This window comes from Cryptomeria japonica, chromosome 11 (assembly GCF_030272615.1).
Source record: "Cryptomeria japonica chromosome 11, Sugi_1.0, whole genome shotgun sequence".
NCBI classification, from domain to species: domain Eukaryota; kingdom Viridiplantae; phylum Streptophyta; class Pinopsida; order Cupressales; family Cupressaceae; genus Cryptomeria; species Cryptomeria japonica.
Window position 1 is genome coordinate 618,428,023 of NC_081415.1, and position 27,794 is coordinate 618,455,816.

At 38.9% G+C, this 27,794-nt stretch overlaps 1 protein-coding gene across 1 annotated transcript; it reads right to left on the reverse strand.

Annotated features, from left to right (window-relative positions):
* Positions 1-1,330: 1,330 nt before the first annotated feature.
* On the reverse strand, positions 1,331-26,850 carry LOC131063057 (uncharacterized). The gene is made up of 5 exons (XM_057996832.1): positions 26,586-26,850; positions 21,202-21,362; positions 20,937-21,084; positions 7,750-8,058; positions 1,331-1,353 (listed from the first exon to the last, which is right to left on the reverse strand). The coding sequence occupies exons 1-5, from the start codon at positions 26,848-26,850 to the stop codon at positions 1,331-1,333; spliced, it is 906 nt and encodes a 301-aa protein (XP_057852815.1).
* Between the last annotated feature and the right edge of the window lie 944 nt (positions 26,851-27,794).

Consider the following 27,794-nt stretch of genomic DNA (forward strand, 5'->3'; position numbering starts at 1 on the left):
ACTTGACACTCAGATTTGGCAAATTGAAAAGAAACATAAAATACAAAAGTGATTCATGAACTTTGGTAGAGAGGAGCCTGTATCACTTGGCCGAGCATCACTAGCTCTATGCAGGGTCGTGCATTTATATCTCAGACAAATCTGTGATGCTGTAGCAACCGTAATACCATTTCTTTGGATTGGAATTTACTTAACAAATGAGAAGTATAAAGGCAAAATTACTTGAGATTTAACTGGGAAAAGCTTTGAAGGAATTAATAACTGTTGCTTTTCCATCTTGCATTGCCCAGAGTGAATTTTTTCTTTTTCTTTTTAAGGCTAGAATAGGGGTTCTGGGGTGGCAGCCCTCATTACTGTTGAGAGGTAGCCACCCTCGTGGGGGTTCTAGGAATAGAGCCCAGAGTAGGGTTGAGGGGCAGCACCTTGGCTGTGCTCCTTCTCATGAGACAGGGAAGAGTTGGGGGACAGAGTCTTCACCACCAAGCCTAAATTAAGGCCTTCAAAACTACACCAACTTTCAATGAGTATGCCATTTTTCATACTTTTATCACTTTGAACTAAGCTCTAAGAGTTCATATTCCAAACTCTTCTAAAAATGCTGCCGAAGCCATAGAGCAGTAATAGGTCCTGAATTTGACTATCTAGAGTTGGTAATTTCATTTCTTTTGACTTTGAGGTTTTTGTGCACCCAAATTTGACCTTTGGGACTCATGAGCCCCAATGAGTCCGTCAGTGTCAGTGAGTTTAGCTGAAACTTGCTGAGATTCACAATTGAGTCTGCTAAGTACCCATCAAGTCTGGTAACTAAGGGTTAATTGATTAAGGAGCAATTCTTAAGTGTTTTATTTTTGGTGGTGAAATGATTAAATTGTTGATGCTTGGTTCCCAATTGTTTAGGAGCTTTGTGAATTGTTTAGGTCAAGACTTTTGAAAATAGCATGATTTCATTAATATTAGCATTTGAAATTTTGAGGTAGTGAGACGAATATGAGACAATGGATATAGGATATTGATGAGTAATAAATCAAGGTTAGTAAACTACTTATTTCCCATGTCCCATTCCTATATTTATTGACGCCAACCTTTTTGGAGGTGGTTGCCACGCGAGGCTTGTCACTAATCAGATATGCTTTCTTTTATCGTTTCGTTTCTTATACGATACCCATTGCATCCCAAAAGGGTGTATTGAAGTGTCTGGAGTAATTGTGTACCATGTGATGAGTTTTGACAATCATATTGAAAAGAGTAAAAAATTACTGTACAATTAAATGTTCCTTCTTGGCAGAGAAGATTAACTAGGCAACTTGTGGTGCTAGTCCATGTCATTTTTCTAGGCGGTGTGTTTATTATTACCTGTCAAACGAAATAATACATTATAGAATAGTTATTAACACATTCTTACATTAAATAAATCTCAGGGTTAATGGATACCTTTAGATTTAAGGTTCTATTCTGAACCATATATCTCTTCATTTTTTTTGAAATTTAATGAGGTCATGCATTTTCCTGTGAGTAATAAGGGGGCTCCCACTGCGCTCGAACAAGGTCTTCAATTTGGTCTTTAAATTCCGGATATTTTTTTTATTTGCCAATATGGGTATGCAAATCGTTTGAAAGATAAAGTTACTTTAGTTGGTTTTGTTGATAATCAAGAGCAGATCAACAAGTAAACAAATTCAGAATTCAAGTAAACAAATAATTGCACAGAGAACACACGATACACAAAGTTGTGTGGTACATCCAATGGGAAAATCAGGGTAATTTTTGTTTTATTAACACTGTTTCTCTTTCTTAGTTACAGCAGCATACTGATGCATATTATATTATCCACTTAGTTTGGAAAGTCTCTTAAGAAAAAATGAAGAGACAACTGGGAGAGGGAAAAGATAAAGAAGTTGAAAGGTCCGAGACCATTGGACTTCACAGCCAACAAGTTTAGCATAGACAAATAAAGTTTAATATAGACAAGTACTAAGGAGAGGAATCTTCGTTATTTTCATCTGTACCTCAACCAACTGATGGCTTTTCAAGGCATGGAACCCCTCATCCAGTATGAGCTTTATTTTCTTGTTTTGAATGCTTTCCTTCTTTAAAATTATCGAGGTTCAGTTTTGTCCCATGCTTGTGCTATGGCTGAAAACTGATCGGCTGTGATGGGAACCATGGTAGTTTACTCGAGAGATTACGTGGATTCTTATCACTTTTTTTAACTCCTTATTACTTGTGCATCGTTTAGACTGGTCAGATTCTTCAGCTTCACTGTTAATTCTCGGAAGGATGAAAATTTGATAAGAAATATAAGTAGTGAGGTCACGAAAATTTGATTAGGAATATTGAAATAGTGAGGACTTGGTGTTTTTAAGGGCTCTGCCAGCTGCCATCCACGCACGCTCTACTAATTAAGATCCTTAATCCTTCTGTACCCCATTCCCCTATTTTGGGAATTCTGTGTATCTATGTAAAATTCCTAATCTATGAACAAGAATTGCATGATAGAAGATTAGTGAATGTTCTTCGACTCAATTAAAGAATTTCGTGCCTTGACTCAACTAGAGCATTTTAGGCCTGTTCAGTTATACAACTCTATTAGGCTTTTTTCAAATTGCTCATGGTTTGCGCATGACAGTGGTGTCGCGTCTAATCCCGCCTTATGAATGATAAAACAGAGTTTGAAACATCTACGTCCCACTGAGATGTTTCGAAAAATATCGAGGGATGACAATGAATTTCATCCAAATTCATGGATTTTCTTAAATGGAGAAATCTTGATTTTGCTAGGGACAAAATTTACTAGGTTAAATTTTTTTTTACGTTTGTATAATAAATTAATTAGCAGTAATTATCATGTTGCGTGGCTGTCCAAATTTAGATCAGCCTCAAAACCTTTCGCAATCACAAACAACCTCTTTCAAGTTAATAATAATGCTAAGGCTTGGAGTAATGCTTGAGAATATTGGCTTCTCTTTTTATTGAAAGAGGAAAAGAATTGAAATGAAGTTAATTTATTTAATAAAACTACTTAATATAAAATAATAATAATTTGATTTATTAAAGATTTTTTTTCTGATGTAATGAATTGAAAGAATAAAATAAATAGTATTAAAAAAAAAATTAATGATTATGATTTTTTAAGAAATTTAGGAGTTCGACTAATTGAAAAATATCTTGGAATAAGTGAATTTATAATAATTGTAATGCTAATAAAGTTGAGGAGTATTATTTTCATTTCATATGCTCACTTCTACCTATAATTATAGTGCAAAAACACTCATACAATAGTCAATAGAGTAAATTATTAAGTGAAGGTTGTAGAAATCTAAGGTGTCTTAAAGAAGATTGCTAGGTAATTGATAATATAAATCATCCATTAGTTGTTGGTTGTTTCATCTAATGTAGAAGATTGTATGTGTCAATCTTCAATATGTTAATCTAAATGTGTATTGGACTTGTTTTTGTGATGCCATCTTTCTCATTTATCGTTAGATCAAGTGACATGTAAATGTTTGAAAAACACATAACATATAAGATTAGAATTCTTAATGGTTAAAGGATAGGATATCGAATAGAAGACAATTTCAAATGGGTACATTGTGTTTCTTTACATTATTGCTCAGCACATAACATATTACGACTTCCACAACCTCTAAGATGTAGTGTCACTTGACCAATGGCTTATAATGTATAATACATGGATAAATCTACACTCAAATGTAAACTCATTGTACAGTAATACACAAAGTGACATTTGATAAATATTCATAATGTAGCATTAATGTTTCAACATTTCCTTGTAATGTTAAGGTATTTACAACACTTATTAAGTGTACTACAAATACTATACATATACAAGTAAGAGAATTTCATGATGACAATCCCCCCCTTAATGAAAAGATCTTTGAGACACAATTGGCCCTAAAACTTGATGAACTTACTCCATCAATGATCTGGTGAAGATTTACTACTTGGTCTTTTGTCCCAACATAGTTTATTGAAATATGTTGAATATTCAATAGTTCATGAAGCTTGTGGTATGTGCTTTTGATAGGTTTAGTATTCATATGAAAGATAAGATTCTTGGCAACTTGAATAACATTTTTATTGTCACAAAGAATCATTAATGTTTCTTTTGGCACATACAAGGGACACGCATCTTGTATAAACATGGTACATTATTAGGCATTTGAGCAAGTTCAATGCAATTTTCCTTTGTTGTTGATTCTAAAACACTATTTTGGTTTTTGAAAGATCATGAGATTAACAAATATTCCATCATGTAGACATAATTCAAAGTAGACCTTTTGTCATTGGGATCTCCTACTCAATGTGAAATTATGTAGCGATGTTGAATGCATTGACTTACTCGCTTGAACTCAAAGCAAAAATCAAGAGCCCCCTTCATACATATGAAGATGTACCTTACAAATTTCATCTAATTACTTTGTGGTGTTTTCATGAACTAGTCACCAATTGAATAACAAAAGAGATATTAGGCCATTTGTGTAAGATAGAACAAATTGCCATGAGGATTTATATTTTGTAGGATCCACCTCCTTTGTCTATATTATATTTTCAACTCAATACCAAGATCACATGAAGTTTTGACAACTTGTGTCCTCCATAATGAATCTTGTTAACAATTGTTTGACACTTTGATTGGCATAGACCAAAATTGTCCTATTCTTACCTAATAAAAAAAGCCAAATAGTGGCAAAGAAACTTTGAATATGTCATCTTGAACTATGAGGCTAACTACTTTGTTTTGGTAATAAATCCATATAATTCCTTATAAGAATCAAATCACGGTCATAGGGAATAATAATGAGAATATCTCCATTTCTAACAAAATCTTCATTCAACACTAAGATTGCATTTATTACAATTAATGAAGTTGCCCCTCTATTTAAATTTACCTACTTGGCTTTTGCATGAAATGCCTTATTTCAAAATAGGGCACCAACTCTTTTTAAAGGCATTAGCCCTCAACCTATACTTGCACCCTTCATGCTAACTTTTCTCTTGAATGTCTTTGTGGTTATGATGTCTTGCATTATTCTTCCTAGATAAGACGTGGTCATGGTCAAGGTGATATCATTAATCTTGTTGTATTGTGTGGACTTTGATGCATTGATCCACGTTGCATCTTTTGCTTTATGCCCCTTCCATTTTACCAAATACTCTTTTACTCCTTTGTGCATGTCTTCTTAGTCTTGGTGTCCAACATAACCATTTTGCAATTCTTTTTGGCATCTCATATCTCCAGTTAATACTTTTTGCACCAAGGCTTCCACACTTTACCTATCTTTATCACTCTACCCTTAACATAAGGGTTCAAATACCTATGCTGAAAATGGGTGATATGTATTCCTTTAGGCAGCTTGACTTGATAGGTTTACCTTTTATTGTAAGGACCACCATATTTAATCCAATTAACATAATTTGCAAAATACACACAATCAAGCATTCATTATTGCCACGTGTTCAATATTCAAAATTAGAGATATGAAATTACATTTCAACATAAAGTTAGAGTACACAAGCCAACAACAAGGCTAAACATAAGGAAACATATTCTTTCACAATAGACCACAAGGTCCAATACAATAACTACATAAAGAACAAATCATAAAGACCACCATGATAGGAACTCTTGCCATTGTCTCCCTCGAGCATACCGCAAGAGATAACATTGTTAGAGTGCTTATCCACCCTACCATGAAGTATTTACAGTTCCCTTGAATTCTTCTTGACATGAAGAATACCTGATCCAACACGAGGAAGACTAGCAAAACAAATTTGCAGGATTAATGGAATTTGTGCAACATGATATATCTACATTCTAACACTAATGTAATGATATCATGGGCACACAAGATGCATATAACATACATATGGATACATAAGCAACAATTTTTGCTTTAAGTATTTAAAATCATTTTGAGATCTTATTTCCATCTCAATCACATTTATTCCAAAAGGAAAACATAACATGTATTTACAAATAAATCACAAGAATACAATTATGCATACATCTTGACAATTGAATATAATCATGAACTCTAACACTATTACACATGTTTATCATTCACAGTTATTCTTGATTGGAGATGATCAAAACAACAAAGTCATGTGTTGGTAAAAATGTTTAAATGTCATAAATGTTCATCACCTCGTCAAGGTACATTCTAAAGTTTAAATATGATATTTTAAGCACTAGTCATAACAAAAAGTTAGCTATAATCAGAAATATCATCCATTTAATTAATTCATAAGAAGAACCTTCTAAATAAGATAATGTAATGATACCTTAAAAGTTGCTAATAAACAAAACCAAATTCATTAATAAGAGTCTAAGCCTTCACACCTTTACCCAAGCTAATCTTCTCTTTGTGGTTTCAAGATTAATAAAATAGGTGCTAACCCTAAAAATACCTAGTTTTCGCATGTGCATTCTTAATATTGATAAAGGAATAAGTCCATTACTACCATTCTTCCTAGAATTCTTAAGACTAATTTTCTTTCCCAGTCTTGAAATTATTCCTTAGAGAAGATTAACATCCCTTAATATTGTGGATTTCTCCCTCCCATGTCACAAGGGTGCGACTACTTGGTGGAAGGATGCCACCTTGGATCACCTAACTATCTATGCTATTGACTCTACTGATGAGCCACCCTCCACCGATAATGCTCCTGTTGTTGTCCATGAGGATTCAACTCCCGTTGCTCTTGATTTGGATTCAACTCCTATCACCTTTGACTCGTAGCTCCATTCTGCACCTATTGGTTCTACTCCTGATGTTGCTTCTTTGCAACAACTTGCTATTGTTCCACAACAACCCCTTGTTGTTTTGCAATAGTCGACTCCTTCCTGACAACCACACTCTCTTGACTCTATTGATGGTATCCAAGAGGGGTCCTTACCGCTTAATCATTCCTTTGATGGTCCCAATGAAAGTATCGCTTGGACTGTTGTTTGTCGCAGGCGAAAGGGGAAGTTCTCCCTACCCTCCCAGACCCCTCCTTGTCAAGGTTTGGGTGTCCCTACTCCTCCTTGAGTTGGGTTTGGGTTGTTGAAGGTTAGATAGGTTTTTGTTGTTAATGTGTTGTTGATACTCTGTCTATGTTGAAGGGTCGACGCCCTAGTTAACATTGCTTATTGATAAAAAACATCCCTTAATACAAAGAAATATTATCTTCTAAGTAATCTACCCTTCCTAAAGATATTAACAATTTCAAGGTTCAAAAACTTATCTAGGGAAGATACAATTCATACGAATACAAATATAAAGATAAACAATATTAAATGATTTTTTTATCATTATAAACATAAGAGAGATCTTTTTTCATGATTTATAAGAATAATTTTCTTTATTATTTTTTTATTAAAAGAGAAGCAATCATAATTTCCAACCTTTTAATTTTTAATTTTTATATGTTCTGATTAATATGAAAAACAGGTTTTAAGGACTCGAAACCTTTAACAAAGGAGCATAAGATAATTCAGCATAGAGCAATCAGACCCGCATTAAAACAACATACAAAAGACTAGCAAGAAGGCCAGTAAACCGAACGGACAACAAAAGAAAGGAACAACAAACAACAACTACAAAGACTTAAGAAGATCATCCGCCTTAGTGACCGACAGGTCATAGTTTGCCGAAGCAACTTTGAGTTCTTCAATTTCCTTGTTTGGCTTTTTCTCCTTCTTTTTGCCTCTGGTCCTTGTTCTAGGTCCTTGCACCTCTCCCATACCTTCCATGTCAGGTTCCAGCTCCAGGGAATCCTTCTCGTTCTCCATCTTGCTGAGAAGAATTTTGGTGTTGTCAGTTGAGGCCTTCAGAATGCTATGGCTTTGTTCAGCAATGCTTTTGAGGTATTTTTCAATTTTGTCGAATTTGTTGTCAGTTTCCGCCATTCTTTGGTCCGTAGCATTGTCATTGGTTTTTATCTCTTCCAGGGCCTTATCCACTTTCTCAAACCTTGGCTTGAAGGCATCTCTAATCTCTTTAGCTCTGGCAACAATTTTACCCAAGTCATCAACATATTCAACCATAGATTTACCTTCACCAGTACTGATTGTCTCCAGAATTTGAACCCTGTGGCTCAACTTATTATCCTCCACAACTTTCTTGTGACTGTTAATTAACCAGTCGAGGGTGTCCACAAACCCTTTCAAACCCTCGATAGGAGGAGTTGAAGGGGGCTTTTCTCACTAGCATTGGCATGTTCATTATTGGGAACATCTCCACTAGTGATCTGTTCGGGATTTCCACCAAACCTTTGTGTAGCATCGTAAATTGTACACACTTGCTAGGGTGGTACAATTTCACACCTAGTTTAGCACCCGCCTTGGTGCATTTTACATTTTGCATTGCATTTCTCCTTTAGCACTTAATTAATCAAATTAATTAGGTCTAAGGTCCTATTTCATCATCCTTCAAATCATAAAGTCGGGCCCTTTCATTAAAGTGTGCCCCTTTTCATTTTATTCCTCCAATACATCATCTAATCAAAAACCCTAATTAAGTCCTATTTTGAACTTGGGGGCTTGATTTCGGGGGTCAAAACATCTCGAAATCACCTGTAACTTCGAGATTCTCTCTAAAATCATCATATTTGATGGCCCTGAAAATTTGGTGAAAAGTTGCCGGGACCATGGCGCCCGGAGTGCACATGGTCTCGGACATTTTTTCCAAAATTTTAGGAGCACGATCCAATCATAAAATAAAGCTTAACCCCAAGAAATTGGCGGGAGATTCAATCTCTAGGTCGGCCAAAAGACGAAATTGCGACCTAGGGTTTCATACATAAGAGCTCTCTTTCTTCATTTGAAAGGATCCGAATTTTATTTTCAGGAACCTCATATGCAGCGAAAGAGAAGATCTTTGAAGACTTCAACAACATTCAACATCCCTCTATCAAGCATTTATCAATTCCATTCATCCATTTGGGGCTTGGAAGACATTGAAGAACAATAGGAGATTACCGACTGAAGATTGGCTTGTACCTCTCCCTTGGGGATTGGGTATGATTTCATGTTGTTTTCATGTCTTTGCATAAGCTTCAATATCTCATTTATTCATGCTTTAGATCACTTTGCATCTTGATTTAGAGCATTTACATTATCATTTACAAGCAATTAGGGTTTACTTTCTAGGTTGCTCTAGTTTGCTTACTTGCATTTTAGATCTTGCACACACACAAGGTTTGCACACACATTACTTTTACAATACAACTTGGCTATTCGTGGAGGTGGAAATCACCGAAGCAGGGGTTTGACTAAGGCAAAACCCTATATAGCCGCCCAAACACCTTTTTCAGATACAAGTGCAGGTTTCGAGACTCGGACAACGCCGCAGGTTGCAGATCCGGGAAAAGCAGGTCGAGACAGCACCCCACACCAAATTGCAGAGCCAAAGACCAGGACAGGGGCGCTGGGCGCCCTGGTCCCTGGGACAGAGGCGCTGGGCGCCCTGGTCCTCCTGACAGACAACATTTCCGACAGTTTTCCAGAGTGCAAAACAGTAGTTTCAGGTGCAGTTTTCGGGACAGAATCAGGACAGTGGCGCCCGCGCCCCCCATCCCGAACATTTTCAGTCAGATTTTGACTTCGGGTACGCATCTGCATTCTTGTTTTATCCTTGTGTTTACAACTTTCCATTGTTTAAGTTCAATTCTGCAATCTTGTTATTAGTTCATACTTGCATTTTAGGGTTAGGAATTGAACTTGCATAATTTTACCTTTCAATTACAACAAAGGAATAGAAATCCTAATAGGTAGCCCGTGGCTCTCTCTTTCACAAAAAGAAGTAGCCAATTGTGTGATACCTCTAGGCTCTTTTGTATTCCGTAATGTGTGTCAAAAGGTAGGATTAGGGCATGATAACCTAGTCTCGCTTTTTCTCCCACACATTTTGGTGAAGCCGACGTGAATCTATCATTGCTTCCTCTTGCATTGCATTTGTTAGATCTAGATCTAGATTTAGTGTGTTTTCATTTCATTTTCATTAAAAAAAAAAAAAAAAAAAGAGTGTGTTTCTTTGCATTGTGTGTTAATTTTCATGCAACTTTTATTTCAAAATGTCAGACTTTTATTTGCAAAATGTTCATGCTTATGATGATTATTATGAATATAGCCAAGATGAATTAGATGAAGCTTTAGATGAGTTTTTGAACCCTAAAGATGCCAAACCTTCATTTTACCAAAAACTCATAAACCTTGTTAGTATGCCATTTCGTTGTGATGAGAAAGATAAGTTGAATGATTCCTCTCAAGGGTACATTCCTATCAACTCTGCCACTAAATCTAGTAACATGGTTGTTTTCAACAATCCCCTCTATGAAGAGATATCTCCTTTTGAACCAAAAGATAAACCTTTTGATAGTTATGATTATACTTGTTGGATGATGCTCTTGATGACTTTGTGGCTTTATCGAAATCTTTAAACAAGAACAAGACTTCTAAATTGGTTAACATGATAAACCTGAATGGGCATAATAAGCCTCTCTTTGAAGTCCAAGGTGCTTATCCTTCTCCCACCTTTCAAGTTCCTAAATCACCTCTCCTTACTGTCCAAGGAGGGTATGATCATGATTCTTTTCGTACTCCGAATAAACCAATCATCACTGTGCAAGGAAGAAAACCTATAAGTCCTTATAGTTATGCCAAACAAATAACTAGAGAGAGTTATCATGCGGTTGCCCATACTTATCATACCAGAAATAATAGGCAGCCTAGTCCTCCTCCTGTTATTCCAGTTTCTCTTCCGAATCCTCAACCAATTCTTCCGCAAGCTCCACGTATTTCACAAGTTCTTAGTAAGGAATATGATCTCATAGAACAACTTAAAGCTACCCCTGCTAAGATATCCCTTTGGGATTTGATTCAAAATTCTTCCGCTCATCATGGAATGTTACATGATGCCTTGAAAGATTTGAATGTTCCTCCACCGAATACATCCAGTAATATAGCATCTTTGGTTAACTCTGTAATGAATCCTAAAGCTCAAATTGTGTTTACCCAAGATGAGTTGCCTACTAGTGAAATTCAACATCAATATGATCCCTTGATGATTGTGGTTATCATGAAAGACACTGCTATAAGACGAACACTAGTAGATAATGGCTCTGGTCTTAATGTGTGTAGCATTAATCTTTTGCATAAGATGAATGTGGATACATCCCTAATTGAGCCGGACTCTCGTCCTATTCGAGGCTTTGATAATGTGGCTAAAACTTCATTAGGTACTATCACCTTACCCATCACAGTGGGGCCTGTTACTTTGCCTACTCCTATCCATGTTATGTCGGGAAATCTAACATACAACTTGTTATTAGGGAGACCTTGGATTCACAGTATGCAAGCTGTCCCCTCTACATTGCACAGACAAGTTAAGTTTATCTACAACAATAAGACATATACCTTGATAGGTGATACTAATTTCCAAGCTTGTTTACAAACATCTACTTCCAAAGGGGGTTCTTCTAAGCCGGCCTCGTCTAGTGATGACTCTTTAAACAAGATACCTATCGATGAATCCCCGCTCTCTGATGATCAAAATTCTTTGGATGAGTCTGGAGCTCCTGAAGAAGACTCTTCTCGACTTGAAACTACACATAAGAAGCATTTTGATCCTGAGAAGGTTCTCGCAGACGACGATTGGGGATCCCTTGATTTTAATCCCACCTTTGTAGGTGAATATAAGGTTCCTTCTAGAGAGCTTAAAGTTGAAAAGAAGGAAGAAGCTAAAAATCAATCAACATTACCTGAGCCTATGAGCAATAATTTTGTGGCCGCTTCTCAAACTTCTTCTCCTCACACCTCTAATTCTGAAGAGTTTGACTCTTTGTCTTATGAAAAACCGCCTTCTCTTTCTGAAATGGCTGATCGTTATGGTCATGGTTTTCGCATTTTTGCTAAGCATGGGTATCATGGAAATGGTTGTGGCGCTCACGAACAAGGGATAAAAGTTCCTCTAGAGAATAATTTTCACAATTATGCCTTTGGACTTGGCTATAATCCCTGCAAGCGCACTAAAGCTTCTAAGAGACCATGTATTAGTGTTAATGCTATTTCTACATCTCTATCAATGCAACACCCTGAGTACATTGATGAGGATCCTTCATGTGCCTGTGCCTTGGATGTTTTTCCTACCGATGATGCTTTAGCTGAGTTTTTAGGAGCATATGATACTCTTCCTCGTTATCATCACAATAGGGGACTCCCTTATTGTTTGAACACTGAAGCCTATTTTGGAAAAGAGATTGATAATGATGAGATTGTGAAAGAATTCCCTCAGTTAAAGGATACTCCTCAACAAAGTAATCTTCTCAAAAGTGACACCACTGATGTTAAGATGGATCCTTGCAATGAAGAAAAAGTTATTAAAATTGGAAAATGTTTGGATGAAGAGGAACAAAAACAATATGAAGATTTATTGCATGAATTCCCCGAGATCTTTGCTTGGACATACTCTGACATGCCTGGTATAGATCCTAAGATTGTTACTCATAACATTGTCTTAGTTCCTGATGCTAAGCCCGTGAAACAAAAAATTCGAAAAATGAATCCTAAGGTGGCTCTGCTTGTTAAGGCTGAGATTGAAAAGTTATTGGAGGCTGGATTTATCCGCCCTATTGATTATTCCCCGTGGATTTCAAATATTGTCGCTATGGCTAAACCAGATAATAAAATAAGAATGTGCACCGATTTTCGAGATTTAAATAAGGCTTCTTTAAAAGATGATTTCCCTCTTCCAAACATTGACATGATAGTTGATTCTACGGCAGGACATGCCTTGTTATCCTTCATGGATGGTTTTTCAGGATACAATCAAATTTACATTAACCCTCAAGATCAATTCAAAACTGCTTTCACCACTCCTTGGGGTACGTTTTGTTGGATAATGATACCTTTTGGACTTAAAAATGCCGGTGCAACTTATCAACGAGCGATGACCCTTATCTTTCATGATTATATGCATAAGATTTTAGAGGATTATGTTGATGATATTTTGGCCAAATCCATTCTCCGCATAGATCATATTAAAATCCTTCATCAAATCTTTGAAAGAATTCGTAAATATCACATGCGCTTGAATCCCCGAAAATGTGTTTTTGGTGTGGATAGTGGAAAACTATTAGGATTCATAGTTTCGCATCGTGGGATTGAGGTGGACACTAAGAAAATAGATGCTATTGTCAACATGCCACCTCCTAGAAATGTGTCTCAACTTAAAAGCTTACAAGGAAAGATTCAAGCTATTCATAGGTTTGTATCTCAACTTGCGGATCATACTTTTCCTTTTACTCAACTTCTCAAAAAGAATATCACTTTTCAATGGAATGAAGATTGTCAGCAAGCATTTGAAGATTTAAAAGTGTATCTGGCTAATCCTCCTATCCTTCGACCGACCGAACCTTCTCAACCCTTCCTTCTTTATACAGCTGCTTCCTCTCATGCTCTTGCAGCATTATTGGCACAACATGATAAAGATGGTAAGGAGTGTCCAGTTTATTATATAAGTCGTACCTTACTCGATTATGAGACCCGATATTCTGCGATAGAAAGACAATGCTTGGCCTTGGTGTTTGCGACTCAGAAATTGAGACATTATCTCTTAAATTCAGAAGTCCACGTCATGGTAAAGTTTGATCCTTTGAAGCATCTTTTCTCTAAAACTGATTTATCAGGACGCCTAGCTAAGTGGGTTATGATGTTAACTGAATTTGACCTTAAATTTGTTTCACAAAGAGCAATTAAAGGGCAAGCGTTGACCGATCACCTAGCTGAGGCCCCTTCACCTTTCTCCTTCCCTAACCTTGAGTCTTTTCTTGACGACTTCATTCTTTGTACAGAGAAAGATGAAACTTGGGAGTTATACTTTGATGGCTCTAAGTGTCATATAGGATCGGGGGCAGGTGTTGTTCTGATTTCTCCTACAAAGAAGTCTATTCCCTTGTCTTATCGTCTCAATTTCCTATGTACCAATAACATCGCTGAGTATGAGGCTCTTATAGCAGGAATAAAGGCAGCCTTAGCTTTGAATATAAAACACATACATATTTTTGGAGATTCTCAATTGATTATAAGACAAGTAACAGGACTATATCAAGAAAAACAAGACAAATTATCACAATATAAAGACCTTGCTATCTCTTTGTTACAAAAATTTGATTCTTAAACCATGGAACCTGTTCCTCGAAAAGATAATCGACATGCGGACGCAATGGCATGTGTGGCTTCTTTGATATCTTTAGAGGACCCTATGGTTGATCTTAAATTTGTTATTCACAACCTTATTTCTCCAGCTATTGTAGATGATTCTAGCTTAGTGATATGTTGTGACTTTATTGATTCAGATGAATGGTATTCGCATATTGTAAGATACTTGACTGATGGTACCTTTCCTGATTCCGCTAATAGGAACACTAGGGCTAGAGTTCGCAAGCTGTCCGCTAGATATATCATTCTTTCTAATGTTTTTTACTGAAGGGGTTATAACGGTCTCTCCTTCGTTGTCTTAACAAATCGGAAATCCCTATTGCTCTTGAAGAGGCGCATTCAGGTGCCTATGGGGGGCATTTTGGAGGCAAATCCTTGGTTCAAAGGTTGCTTCGTATGGGATATTATTGGCAAACTATGCAGCAGGATTCTTTTTCATTTGTTAAGAAATGTCATCAATGTCAACAACACAATAATTTGATTCATGCTCCTGCCCAAGAACTTCGTTCTCATGTAGCTTCTTGGCCTTTCTCTGCATGGGGGATGGATCTTATTGGTAAAATCTCCCCTCCTTCATCTCAAGGACATACTTTCATTATAACTGCAACAGATTACTTTACAAAGTGGGTAGAAGCTGTTCCCCTTCGCTCTACTACTGCTGAAGTGATTTGTCGATTTCTTCTAGAAAACATTATTTCTCGATTTGGGATACCTTCCACTATAATCTCTGATAATGGGACATCATTTAAGAACAAGGACGTGAAGAAATTCCTCGAGAAGTATCATATCAAACATCGATTTTCTACACCATACTATCCTCAATCAAATGGTCAAGCCGAATCATCCAATAAGATAATTGAACAAATTCTTCGTAAAACTGTGAATAAGCATGGTAAGTATTGGAGTACTCAACTAATCTATGCTCTTTGGGCCTACCGAATGAGCGTACGAATTGCTACCGGAACTACACCTTATAATCTTGTTTATGGTGCTGATGCTATTATGCCTTTAGAATTAGAGATTCCGTCACTTAGAATTTCTCTCAGAGGTATAGTAGATGATGACGCTTATAGAGAACAAAGACTTCAACAGCTTGAGATGCTTGATGAACAACGTATAAATGCTCTTGAGCATATTCAAGCCTATCACAAAACTCTACAACGAAGCTATAATGATAAGGTTATTCAACGTTCCTTCTCAGTGGGTGACTTAGTGCTCTATGAGAATCAGCGCAATGTGAATGCCTTACCTAAAGAAAAGGGAAAATTTAGTCCTAATTGGCTTGGACCGTATATCGTTATTGAAGATTATGGATCAGGTGCTTATAAAATAGCGGGTGTAGATGGTACGTCTCTTAAAGACCCTATAAACGCTATGCACTTGCGTAGATACTATGCTTAATTCCTCATTCCTTATCATTCATCTATTTCCTTTCTCACTTCTTCAAAATTGGATAATATGTTAGCATATCTTTGTTAGAGCAAATGGAATTAAATGATGTTTTGTTTAATCTATATTGCTTCGTTCCTGACAAACGTGTTTCTTTACTTTATGGTTTGTCTTGAATTCATTTTATGTAAATTGCAAAAGATTTACATTTTTCATTATGTTGGCATATTATACAATATCTTTATGTGTTAAGTTGAATCGTGTCATGTTGTGTTTAAATTCAAATTAAATCACATTAGTTATATGATTCTTAGGCTTAACACATATTTTTCTTCCCTATCATCAATGTAGTACTTGATTAAATATTTTAATTAAGTCACACAAGTATCAATTTAATCATGGAGCATTGAGAAATCAATCACATGGAAATTAAATTCAGAACATACATCTACCAAATGTATTAACTTTAATCAAAATACCCATTGTTTTTAGACATTAAAGATAACATGTTTGAGACAAAGAAGCATGTATATATATATATATATATATATATATGTGGATCAATATACAAAGGTAGGTCACTACACATCCAAAATGTGACCTACCCTACATCATAAGATCATCTCCTATCCTTAGGGCTGGTGGCTGGAGAGTGACGACTAGAAGCTCCCTCCTGATCTGGCCGTGCAGGTGGACCCATAGGGGTATACCGTGATATAGATCATGCATGGCTCCGAGAGGAACTCCTACGATCCCTATCCATAAGGATCGCGCGATACGAGGTAGCCTCGACCTGAGTTGCTGCTAGATCACGCTATGCCCGCTGAAGGTCCTCTGATAGAGCTCGCTCTCTCTCCCTCCATATCTCTACCTGTACTCGAAATGGTGAAAACAAATCATCATGCCAACCCGCGTTCCCTGGAGGTTTATAAGCAACCTGTGAGGAACTAGGGATCTGCGCCGTCGTGGAGATATCTGTCACTGCTTGCTGGATCAGAGAACGCCACTCCTGCACATTAGCTATAGCGGTAGAACAGATCATGTATTAGTACCATTTTATATCATCAAAACATCAATCAATCAATTTAAACCTACTATACCTGGATCTCCCTCACGCCAGTAGGGATCGTGATATGGTAGCATTTGTGACTGGGAACTACTAGGCTCCCCACGCTCAAATAATATGTGCACGATGGGTGTAGGCTGGCCCGTACTAGAAATAGGTCTCCGTATCGCCTCATGTTCCCCCTTTTGGGGAATAAGAGGAGGATCCAGGGCTATAGTATCATCTCCTGAATGGTGGGGAGCGACATCTGACCCCTCCTCATAATCTCTATCCTCATCCTCATCCTCATCATCTCTATCCTCATCCGCATCCTCACCTGCATCCTCGTTCTCCTCATCTATATCTGTGTCATCATCCTCCTCTTCCTCGGCACTAGGCTGATCCCCTGTGGGTGGATCAAGATCTCCTGCCTCCTCATGACCCTCTCCCTCCTCCGACCTGGATCCCTGATCCTCATCTCGGTCTCCATGTCTCCATGGGCCTGGATGGCCTGTCGGGTGATCTGGTGGAAAGATAGGCCTTGGGTATGATCTCATAAAGCATGAGAGATATCTGCGCTGTGCCCTGGGATCTGCAGCATAATCAGTGACCACATCCTGGTCGGACCCCTCTATATCTGTGATCTCGATATCATCTATCATAGGTCTCGCTACTACTCTGGGTCTGGGAAGGACTCGTGAGTGTCGAGTGTAGATGGGCACATCGGCTGGAACACACTGCTCTAGCTCAAACTGCCTCCGTACTCGGTCAAAGTAGAATGGGACTATGATGTGTGGATATCGCCCTCTCAGTAGGCGGTTCCTCTGTAAACATGCTAACTGTCTCTCCATCCCATCCCATCTGTGCATCCGCAGATATGGTCTCCACACAGTCACCTCAACTGTCAATCTGTCAAATGTCACTCTCCAATACAGTAGATCTCCAAATCTCCACTCGCTGGTAAGTGGATAAGCAAATACCCTAGGTCGCTCGCTAGCCGCACTCATCGGATAGCCAACAGGCCTGGTGCATGTAAAGTGCTCAAATATCCACACCTGCAGAAGTGTGCATGTCATCAAGCTGCAACCCTGTCCGAAAACATACTCCTCGAGGTCATGATAGAGATGTGCAAGCATACTCCGACCCCAGGCGTATACTCTCCTATGTCTCTCCATTGCCCTGATGCACCATGTGAGACCCCCATGCATGTGTGTACCTCGCCCATTAGGGCAGACAGCTAGTGCAATGATGGCTATCATAAGACGTCTCATGAGGGGCACCTCTCCTGTAGGATGTAAGAGCCAGCTGACCATGATACGACCTCTCGTCTCACTCGGCATGACTCTCCCTATGCAATATACCTTCTCCCTTTGATGATCCTCTACTAACCGATCAGTCGCATATGTCACGGTAGCTCCTCTGATTGGTAGGTGAAGAATGCGGTACACATCCTCAAGTGTCACCGTCATCTCCACTATTGGAAGCTGGAATGTGCATGTGTCAGGATCCCATCGCTCCATGAGTGCCATCAGCATCGCGGGATGAAATCGAATGGCCGACATAAGAATCATAGACCATAAACCCACGATCGACAATGTGTCTCTCTTTGCATGAGTCAGCCGGGGAATCTGATCTCGCAAACTGCGAAGAATCTGCCCCGCCGTATGCTCTCTCATGTATGGGAGACCCTGCAACACAAAAACATAACTATAATCAGTATTCAATCATCAAAATCATTCATGCAAACTGTCGAACATCGTATGCTAACCCTGGTATCTCTCGCCAAGTCCTGATTGGGACCATGGCGCCCTGAAGGGACCATGGCGCCCTGTCAGGGACCATGGCGCCCTGAGGGGACCATGGCGCCCTGAAGGGACCATGGCACCCTGTGTGGGACCCACGGTCAGATTCGAGGGCCCGTAAACGATCACAGAAAGTCAAATGCAGAAAATCAAAAGTCAACGTTTAGTCAACTCACCTCGTCCAGTGGCTCGTCGTCGATCACGGCCTGTTGCAGGATCTCAATCCTCGTGGGACGCTCCGATCGTCGTGAAGGCATGATGATGGCTATGTGGGCTCCGCTGCAATAGACAATATTCAGAAATCAACAAAGTGACAAATGCAAATGTCACTTTCAAGGTATATACTTTCATTCCTTTACATTTACTTTCAAAACCCTAATTTTCCTCTATCACTCATTTCATCATAACTTGAGTTTGGGAGATGCGATTTTCGAACCGTTTGTTGCGTAGGAATTGTATTTTCATTCCCCTACTCTCGGGATGTTCCAAAAAGTTCTCTGATGAAGCCTTTTCAGTGAACATCCCTCATCAATACTCTCTTACACAATTTGTCGTAAGTAAACATGCTACCCTGTTTCACCTCCCTAATAAGCAAGTCGAAACAGGGGGGCATATAGCTACTCACAAATTTCATCACTTTCCTTAGTAAGCATTAGGTGATTTTGTGATCTAACATGTGTTTTGTAGGGTGCAGTTCCTAACTGTGTACTGCAGATACCGCTGGGGGCTTTGTTCGATGAACTTATGGATATATCCTTTTTTCAAATGATGTTTACTTTCTGTACTTTAGCTTGCATATGCACGTAGTACTCATATGACCGCTAAAGTGGGGGCTAAATGTAGCGTCGTAAATTGTACGCACTTGCTAGGGTGGTACAATTTCACACCTAGTTTAGCACCCGCCTTGGTGCATTTTACATTTTGCATTGCATTTCTCCTTTAGCACTTAATTAATCAAATTAATTAGGTCTAAGGTCCTATTTCATCATCCTTCACATCATAAAGTCGAGCCCTTTCATTAAAGTGTGCCCCTTTTCATTTTATTCCTCCAATACATCATCTAATCAAAAACCCTAATTAAGTCCTATTTTGAACTTGGGGGCTTGATTTCGGGGGTCAAAACATCTCGAAATCACCTGTAACTTCGGGATTCTCTCTAAAACCATCATATCTAACGGCCCTGAAAATTTGGTGAAAAGTTGCCAGGACCATGGCGCCCGGAGTGCACATGGTCTCGGACATTTTTCCCGAAATTTTAGGAGCACGATCCAATCATAAAATAAAGCTTAACCCCAAGAAATTGGCGGGAGATTCAATCTCTAGGTCGGCCAAAAGACAAAATTGCGACCTAGGGTTTCATACATAAGAGATCTCTTTCTTCATTTGAAAGGATCTGAATTTTGTTTTCAGGAACCTCATATGCAGCGAAAGAGCAGATCTTTGAAGACTTCAACAACATTCAACATCCCTCTATCAAGCATTTATCAATTCCATTCATCCATTTGGGGCTTGGAAGACATTGAAGAACAATAGGAGATTACCGACGGAAGATTGGCTTGTACCTCTCCCTTGGGGGTTGGGTATGATTTCATGTTGTTTTCATGTCTTTGCATAAGCTTCAATATCTCATTTATTCATGCTTTAGGTCACTTTGCATCTTGATTTAGAGCATTTACATTATCATTTACAAGCAATTAGGGTTTACTTTCTAGGTTGCTCTAGTTTGCTTACTTGCATTTTAGATCTTGCACACACACAAGGTCTGCACACACATTACTTTTACAATACAACTTGGCTATTCGTGGAGGTGGAAATCACCGAAGCGGGGGTTTGACTAAGGCAAAACCCTATATAGCCGCCCAAACACCTTTTTCAGATACAAGTGCAGGTTTCAGGACTCGGACGACGCCGCAGGTTGCAGATCCGGGAAAAGCAAGTCGAGACAACACCCCACACCAAATTGCAGAGCCAAAGACCAGGACAGGGGCACTGGGCGCCCTGGTCCCTGGGACAGAGGCATTGGGCGCCCTGGTCCTCCTGACAGACAACATTTCCGATAGTTTTCCAGAGTGCAAAACAACTGTTTTAGGTGCAGTTTCCAGGACAGAATCAGGATAGTGGCGCCCGCGCCCCCGTCCCGAACATTTTTAGTCAGATTTTGACTCTGGGTACGCATCTGTATTCTTGTTTTATCCTTGTGTTTACAGCTTTCCATTGTTTAAGTTCAATTCTGCAATCTTGTTATTAGTTCATACTTGCATTTTAGGGTTAGGAATTGAACTTGCATAATTTTACCTTTCAATTACAACAAAGGAATAGAAATCCTAATAGGTAGCCCATGGCTCTCTCTTTCACAAAAAGAAGTAGCCAATTGTGTGATACCTCTAGGCTCTTTCGTATTCCGTAATGTGTGTCAAAAGGTAGGATTAGGGCATGATAACCTAGTCTCGCTTTTTCTCCCACACACTTTGATTGAAACCTTCCCCTGTAATCTCCTCCTCCAATTTTTGGTCGACATCAGGATCCTTTCTCTGCACTTTATCCTCCAATTCCAACTCATAATTGTATTGCCTTTTCTGTTTGTTCCTTTTCTGAATGGAAGTTTTAGTTTTCTTTTTCCGAGGGGACTGGAATTCATCCTTCTCATAGTCCTCAGAGACCTCCGAGGAGGAGGAGGAGTGAATCTGGAAGACCTTCTCTTTACTTTTTTTTTTGCCCTTAGAAGAGGGTGACTTAATGCTCACCTGTTTTCTTTTCTTACCAAGATCAGCTTCAGAGTCATCCAGACTCTCCTCTGTCTCACTTTTTGAATCACTTTCAGACTCATCACCCATAGAAAAACTAGAATCTGACCCTTCCTCCTTAGAATCAGAGATAAAAGGCTGGGGGCGAGCAATTTGGTTAGCTTTTAAATGGTCATAGATTAAAACCATAAGACCTTGGTGCATGGTTGTATCTCCCTTAGGGTTCTCTCTATGGGCTTTAATAGTAGCATTCATTGAACAAATCAGGAAATAGGGTATGTTAACTTTTTCATCATACCTGAAATGGTTGAGTAGTACAAAATGATAGCCATACACTTTGGTGAGTTTGCCATCCAAGGTAATGTATCACATAATAGAAAACATAACCTCCCTCCAAGGCTCAACAAATTCCTTTGGAGGGTATTAGGTCTTGCTTAGCTTAACCAGGCGCTTCTTCTCCTTTGCCGTTTCAGGGTATTGCTCAATGGCCTCCTTGCTGAGCTTTTTGTCCCTGTAGAAATTGCTTCCTTCCCTACGAAGACCCGTTACCAGAGCAATGAGGTCTTCATCAATGGAGATAGTTTGATCTCCCATCTTCAGGGTGCCCTTCCTCCAATTTTTGTAGAAAAAAATAGTGATTTTGGCATCCCTCCCATGGAGTCTCTCCATATACTTCGTAAACCTGCCCTTCTGCAAGATGCTCCAAATTTTCTCCTTTTGTTTCCACTCCTTGCAGTTACTGGGCTCATAGCGACACCTGTTACCTCCCATAGTTTCGCAGTTCAAAACAAAAAATTGAGAGTTGCAGAAAGCTAAAGGAAAGAAATTTCTTGAAGCGATCCCAAATACCCAGAAAGCGTGGGAAAAGGTGGCATTCATCTTGCCATTAATGGTATTGACACAATGATAAGTAGTAATAGCCCTCCAAGTAATACTATCAATCATTATTTTATCCATTTATGATCTTTGGAGTGCAGTTATATCGATCCATGAAAATGATCGATCTGACGTCATTGAGGAGACCCTCCTCACCCTTCCAGGTAACCATATTATTATGAGTGACCGCCACATTGGCTGCCCAGTCAGCAAGGTCATTTGCTTCACGATAAATGTGGGAAATAAAACATTTATCGAAGGTGTTGATGAGATCTCTAGCAACCTTTATAATGTTGTTGATAGTCCATGAGGGCTTAGAAATTCCTTTAAGGCATTTAATGCTATTATTAGAATCCCCCTCAATCCATTGATAGGGACAGTTCCACCTTTTAGGCATTTAATGTGGTTAGTTTGGCAACCTATAGGAACATTAATCATTTCCTTACAAATGCCATTTTCATCTCTAAGAATTGCACCACATCTTGTTGGGCCAGGATTTCCTTTGGCAGCTCTGTCAAAGTTGATTTTGAGCCATCCATGAGGGGGAGAGTGCCATTTAGCTTCAAGTCTCTTGCTTTGTTTAGAATCAGTACTAACAACACTCTTCAGATTCCAGGAGTTAAGTATGTGAGTTTCCATGGGGTTGACAGGATTGCATGGCTCTCCAATGATCCTAATGTTCTCCACAATAGCCCTTTGAATTTTCTGAAAAACAACAGCCTGGGTGAGAGAAGTATCCTGGAAGATGCAGTTGTTTCTTTCTTTCCAGATCCCCCACAGGATGTGAGGGAGTGAGAGCTGCCACAAAGATCTCAAAGTTGGATTAGACCAATGATAACTCCAAGAATGGAACAAATCTTGGATAGAGTTAGGAAACACCCATTCCATACAAAAATTCTTAAGAAAACTTTCCCAAATTGAAGCGGTGAAGGAACAGTGGATTGCCAAATGGTCCACAGACTCTTCCTCCTCAAGACATAAAGCACACCTATTTGGGAAGATAAAACCTCTAACCTTCAGGTTGTCTAAAGTCAAAATTTTGTTTTGGAGGATGGTCTAGTAGAAAATATTGATCTTTGGGATAAGACCCTTTATCGAGGCTTTAGACCAGAAGGGGTTCTCTGAGGGGGCTGGAGATAGCACTCCATACATAGAAGAAACAATAATATTGCCTTTGGGTTCAAATTTCCAAATAAGAGTATCTTCCTCTTTGTTCAACCAAGCAGAAGACAGTCGTTTCTTGAGATTGATGAGGTCAGGGTGAATACCTTCAATGTTCTGCCATTTATCACCTATCCAATACCCCTCAACAAAGGAGCCAAAGACTCTTTTACAGGGGGCAACAAAAGGGGCCCAATCAGGGTTTCCATCAAAGGCTTATCAAGCAACCAGGGATCTTCCCAAAATCTAACTTTCCTACCATTACCAACTCTCCATTTCACCCCTTTAGCAATGTTGTCTTTACACTTAGAGGCATGATTCCAAATGTGAGACCCATTGATACTGAAATCAGAATTAATAAAAGAGAAAAGAGAAGAAGACAAAAGAGGATACTTACTTCTCCAAATTTTACACCACTCACTGTCAGAGTGGAACAATCTCCAAACCTGTTTAGACAAAAGAGCTTCATTGAGGGTCTAGATTCTCCTCAGGCCCAAACCACCTTTTCTTTTTGTTCTACAAACCTTGTCCCAAGCCACTAATGCCATTCTTTTCTTTTCCTCTACCCCAGATCAAAGATTTTTAAATTTTTTTTTTTCAATAGCATTAGCAAACTTAACTAGAATTCTTTTGAGGCTGAGGGCATAAATAGGAATACTTTGAAGGGATGCTTTAAGAAGTTGTAGCTTGCCAGCTTGACTTAAGAGAGCACCTTTCCAACCAGCAAACTTTCTTTGAAATTTATCCACAAAAGAACTCCCAAAGGAATCAGGTGGAGCAATGCCTAGGGGGAGGCCTAGGTAGGTAGCAGGGAGATCAGCAATCCGACATTCCAGAATTCTGTTGATTTTATGATGTCTTCACTCAGGAGTGTTGATGAAAAACAATTCACTTTTAACCCAGTTGATAAGATGGCCAGAAGCAGATGCAAACTTGCAAAGGGTGTCCTTCAGGATTCTGGCTTCCGAAATGCTTGAGTCCCCATAATGATGGTGTCATCCACAAATTGTTGGTGGGAGCACGTATGATCTGCAGAGGAGGGTTGGAGACCTTTAAAAATACCTCTAGTCAACATGCTTTCCATGGACCTACCAAAACATTCAACCATAATTTTGAAGAGGATAGGGGAAATGGGGTCCCCTTACCTCAATCCTCTGGAGGCTTTAAAGATGGAGGAGGGAGATCCGTTAACAAGAACAACAAAGGAGGCAGATGAGATAAGATGCTTGAAGAGGTCCACACATTTTTTAGAGAAGCCAAAAGCGAAAAGGAACTTCATGAGGAAAGACCAATCGACCCGGTCATAGGTCTTAGATAGATCAAGCTTGAGAATAAACACTGCTTCCTAGCCACAACAAGGGAATGGATGTTCTCATGGACAATTATGATGGAATCAAGAATTTTCTTTCCTGGCAAAAATTTTTTTTGCTGATGACTAATCAAAGAAGGAAGGACTTTCAAGAGTCTGGAGGTTAGGACCTTGGAAATTATCTTATAAAAAGAGTTGCATAAACTGATTGGCCTGAACTTATCCATGGAGTCAGCACCTTGAATTTGGGGATTAAAGCAATGAAGGTGCCATTAATTTCTTTCAGAAGTTTTCTAGCCCCAAAAAATTCTTTAACCTCACTGGAGACATATTTCCCAACAATATCCTAGAACTCTTGGAAAAAGAACATAGGGAAGCCATCAGGTCCAGGGGCTTTGTTGCCTTCAAAAGAAAAGACAACATTTCTGATCTCCAAATTCGATGGGATGGAAGTTAAGAAAGCATTCTTCTTCTCATCAATAAGGAAAGGAATGTTCTAAAGAAAGGAATTTTGAACATCATCATCCAAGCTTTGATCCCTACAAAGAAGATCAGAGAAGAAACTTTTGGCCTCATTTCTTATCTCCTCCTCCTTAAGCAGCTCCACATTGTCCACCATCAGTTTTTTGATCCTATTAGCCACTTTATGCTTGATTGTCGACATATGGAAGAATCTGGCATTCTTAACTCCTTCCTTTAGCCAAATACATCTAGACCTCTGCTTCCAAAAAGCTTCTTCTTTAGCAATGATTTCATGGTATCTTTTGAGGATCTCTTTTTCTTCAACGATAGTCATAGTAGAGAATCCATCCTTCTAGATTTGGACCTATATTTTATTGAGGTCTTCTTGAATTTTTCCTTTGGCCTAAAAAATATTCCCAAAGTTGGATTTATTCCAAGTCCTTATGTTATCTTTTATGCTTTTAAGTTTCTTCACAACTCTATACGTGGTAGTACCCTCAACTTGAATGTTCCACCATTCCTGAATTTTATGGGTAAGATCCGGATGTAAAGTCCATATTTTTCAAACCTAAAAGGAAAATACCTTCTCCTGTTTATGGGGTCAACAATAAGAGTTATGGGATAGTGGTCAGACCCAACACGAATGTGAGAAGACAGAGAATAGAAGTAGTGTTTGTACCAATCATCAGAAATAAGAGCCCTATCAAGGCGAACTTGAATAAGGTCATTTGCAGCCCTCCTGTTAGTCCAAGTGTAATTGAAACCCTACATCTCCACATCATTAAGAGCCTAAGTGTTTATAAAATCCATGAGGACCAGTCTGCTATCCAACTAAGGAGGGCTTCCACCAAATTTTTCCTCCTCTCTCAATAGGGTGTTGAAGTCTCCCATGACTAGCCAACTGAGGTTCTTGAAGCTGTCCCTTATTTCCATAAGTTTTTTCCAAAAATTGCTTCTAGCTTTCAAGGTGTTAGGAGCATAAATGTTTGTGAGGACCCAAGAGGTTTCAACTATTAAATGCTCAAATTTAATGCAAGAAAAATTGCTTTCTTGAATAAGAACTTGACCTCTAACACTATTGAGATTCCAGATTGTTGCAATGCCTCTAGAGGCACCTTCTGAGCTACCATCACAGATGCTCCCAGATTTAAAGAAATTCAAAGCTTCAACCTTATCTCTACTCATCTTAGTTTCTTGAATAAGAAAAATATCAGGTTTACTATCCCTAATCATATTCCTAATAATATCATGCTTGTGGGGCTTATTAAGTCCCCTAATGTTCTAAGAAACAATCTTCATGATTACTTACCAATTCCTAATTCCTTTAGAGTCCTTTGAGTCCCATCTGCTATGTTCTTGCTGGCCTCCTTATCTCTAACTTTGTGGTTTGAAGGTCGCCTTGGGGATGAGGAGACATACCCTACATCAACTTGAGCAATTCTACTAGACTTCCTTAATTGGGCGGTAGAGGGAGTGGATCCTTTTTTGTTCCTGTGTTTTGGAATTTTCCATTCAGCTTCTTTCTCAAAAACAGCTTCAGGATTACTAAGGATTCTAGAAATTTCCTCTTCATTACCCCATTTAGGTGATCTGGAATCATGTGAAGAGCTATTGACTATTTTAGAGGCTTGATTTGAATCCGAAAGGTTCAGACCCAATATAGCACATTTCTGGGCCTCTTGCAAATCATAACTGATTGTGAGAGGGGAAGAGTCATCCTTTTCTTCTTGTGAGCCAGTGATCTCCCCTTCTTCAGATTGTTCCACTTCCTTAATATCCTTATCCTTCTGTTCCTCTTCATTGGAAGCTTCCTTACTGACCAAGGTGTTAGCAATTACCATATGGGTATTTTCTTTAGAAGATTCATTTTGATCTATTATTTCCTTTCTTCAGAGCTGCCCTCCCAGGGGGTTGTCTGCTTTCATTCGTTCCTTCCTCAGAGCTTCCCGGGGGGGTAGATGTTTAGAGACAGAGGCTGAGGAGACCACTTCCGTATTCTCCCCCAGGGGTCCAAAACAGTTGATATCAACTAGGTCAGTTTCCTTATTTTCTAAATTTTTGACTTGCCATACCTTTTTCTCTGGAGCCTTTTTACTTTCTACCATAGTTTTGCCTTGCTTATTCTCCCCTTTGGGCTTGAGAGGACAATGTTTAGCCCAATGACCTGCTTTTTTGCAGTGCAAGCAAGCAAAGGGGATGGATTCGTATTCAATCTGTTGTTTCCAAGTTCCCAACTTTGACACAATATCTATTTGCTCGAGCATATCTACATCGTGGGTGATCCCTACACAAAATATGGCACGAGTGAGCCTCCTTCTTGAAGCTGTGACTAGATCTATTGAGAGGATCTCACCAAAAGAGCTTGCTATACCTAAGAAAATACTTTCTGCCCAATACTCAAGAGGCAGACCTAGTAACTTAACCCAAACTGGGACTTGCACCAGAAGAGAATCACTCATATTTAGATTTGGATGCCATTTCTGGAGGACCAGAGCTGTCTTTCCTACCAGCCAAGGGCTACCACTAAGGATCCTTATTTTGTCTTCATCACATGAAAAAACAAAGGTGAGAAGACCTTTGGGCAAAGCCAAAATTTCAACATTACCTTTCAAAGCCCATTTCCGTTTAACATAGGCCCTAACAACCTCAATGTTTGGACATGGTCCCATAAATTTACCCACCAGAGAGTTTGACATGCTGCTTATGTTATGATCCACTACCGAGTCAGGGATAGAGATGGCAAACTTACCACCATTCGGATCCGATATATTCTTGACAGGAGGTA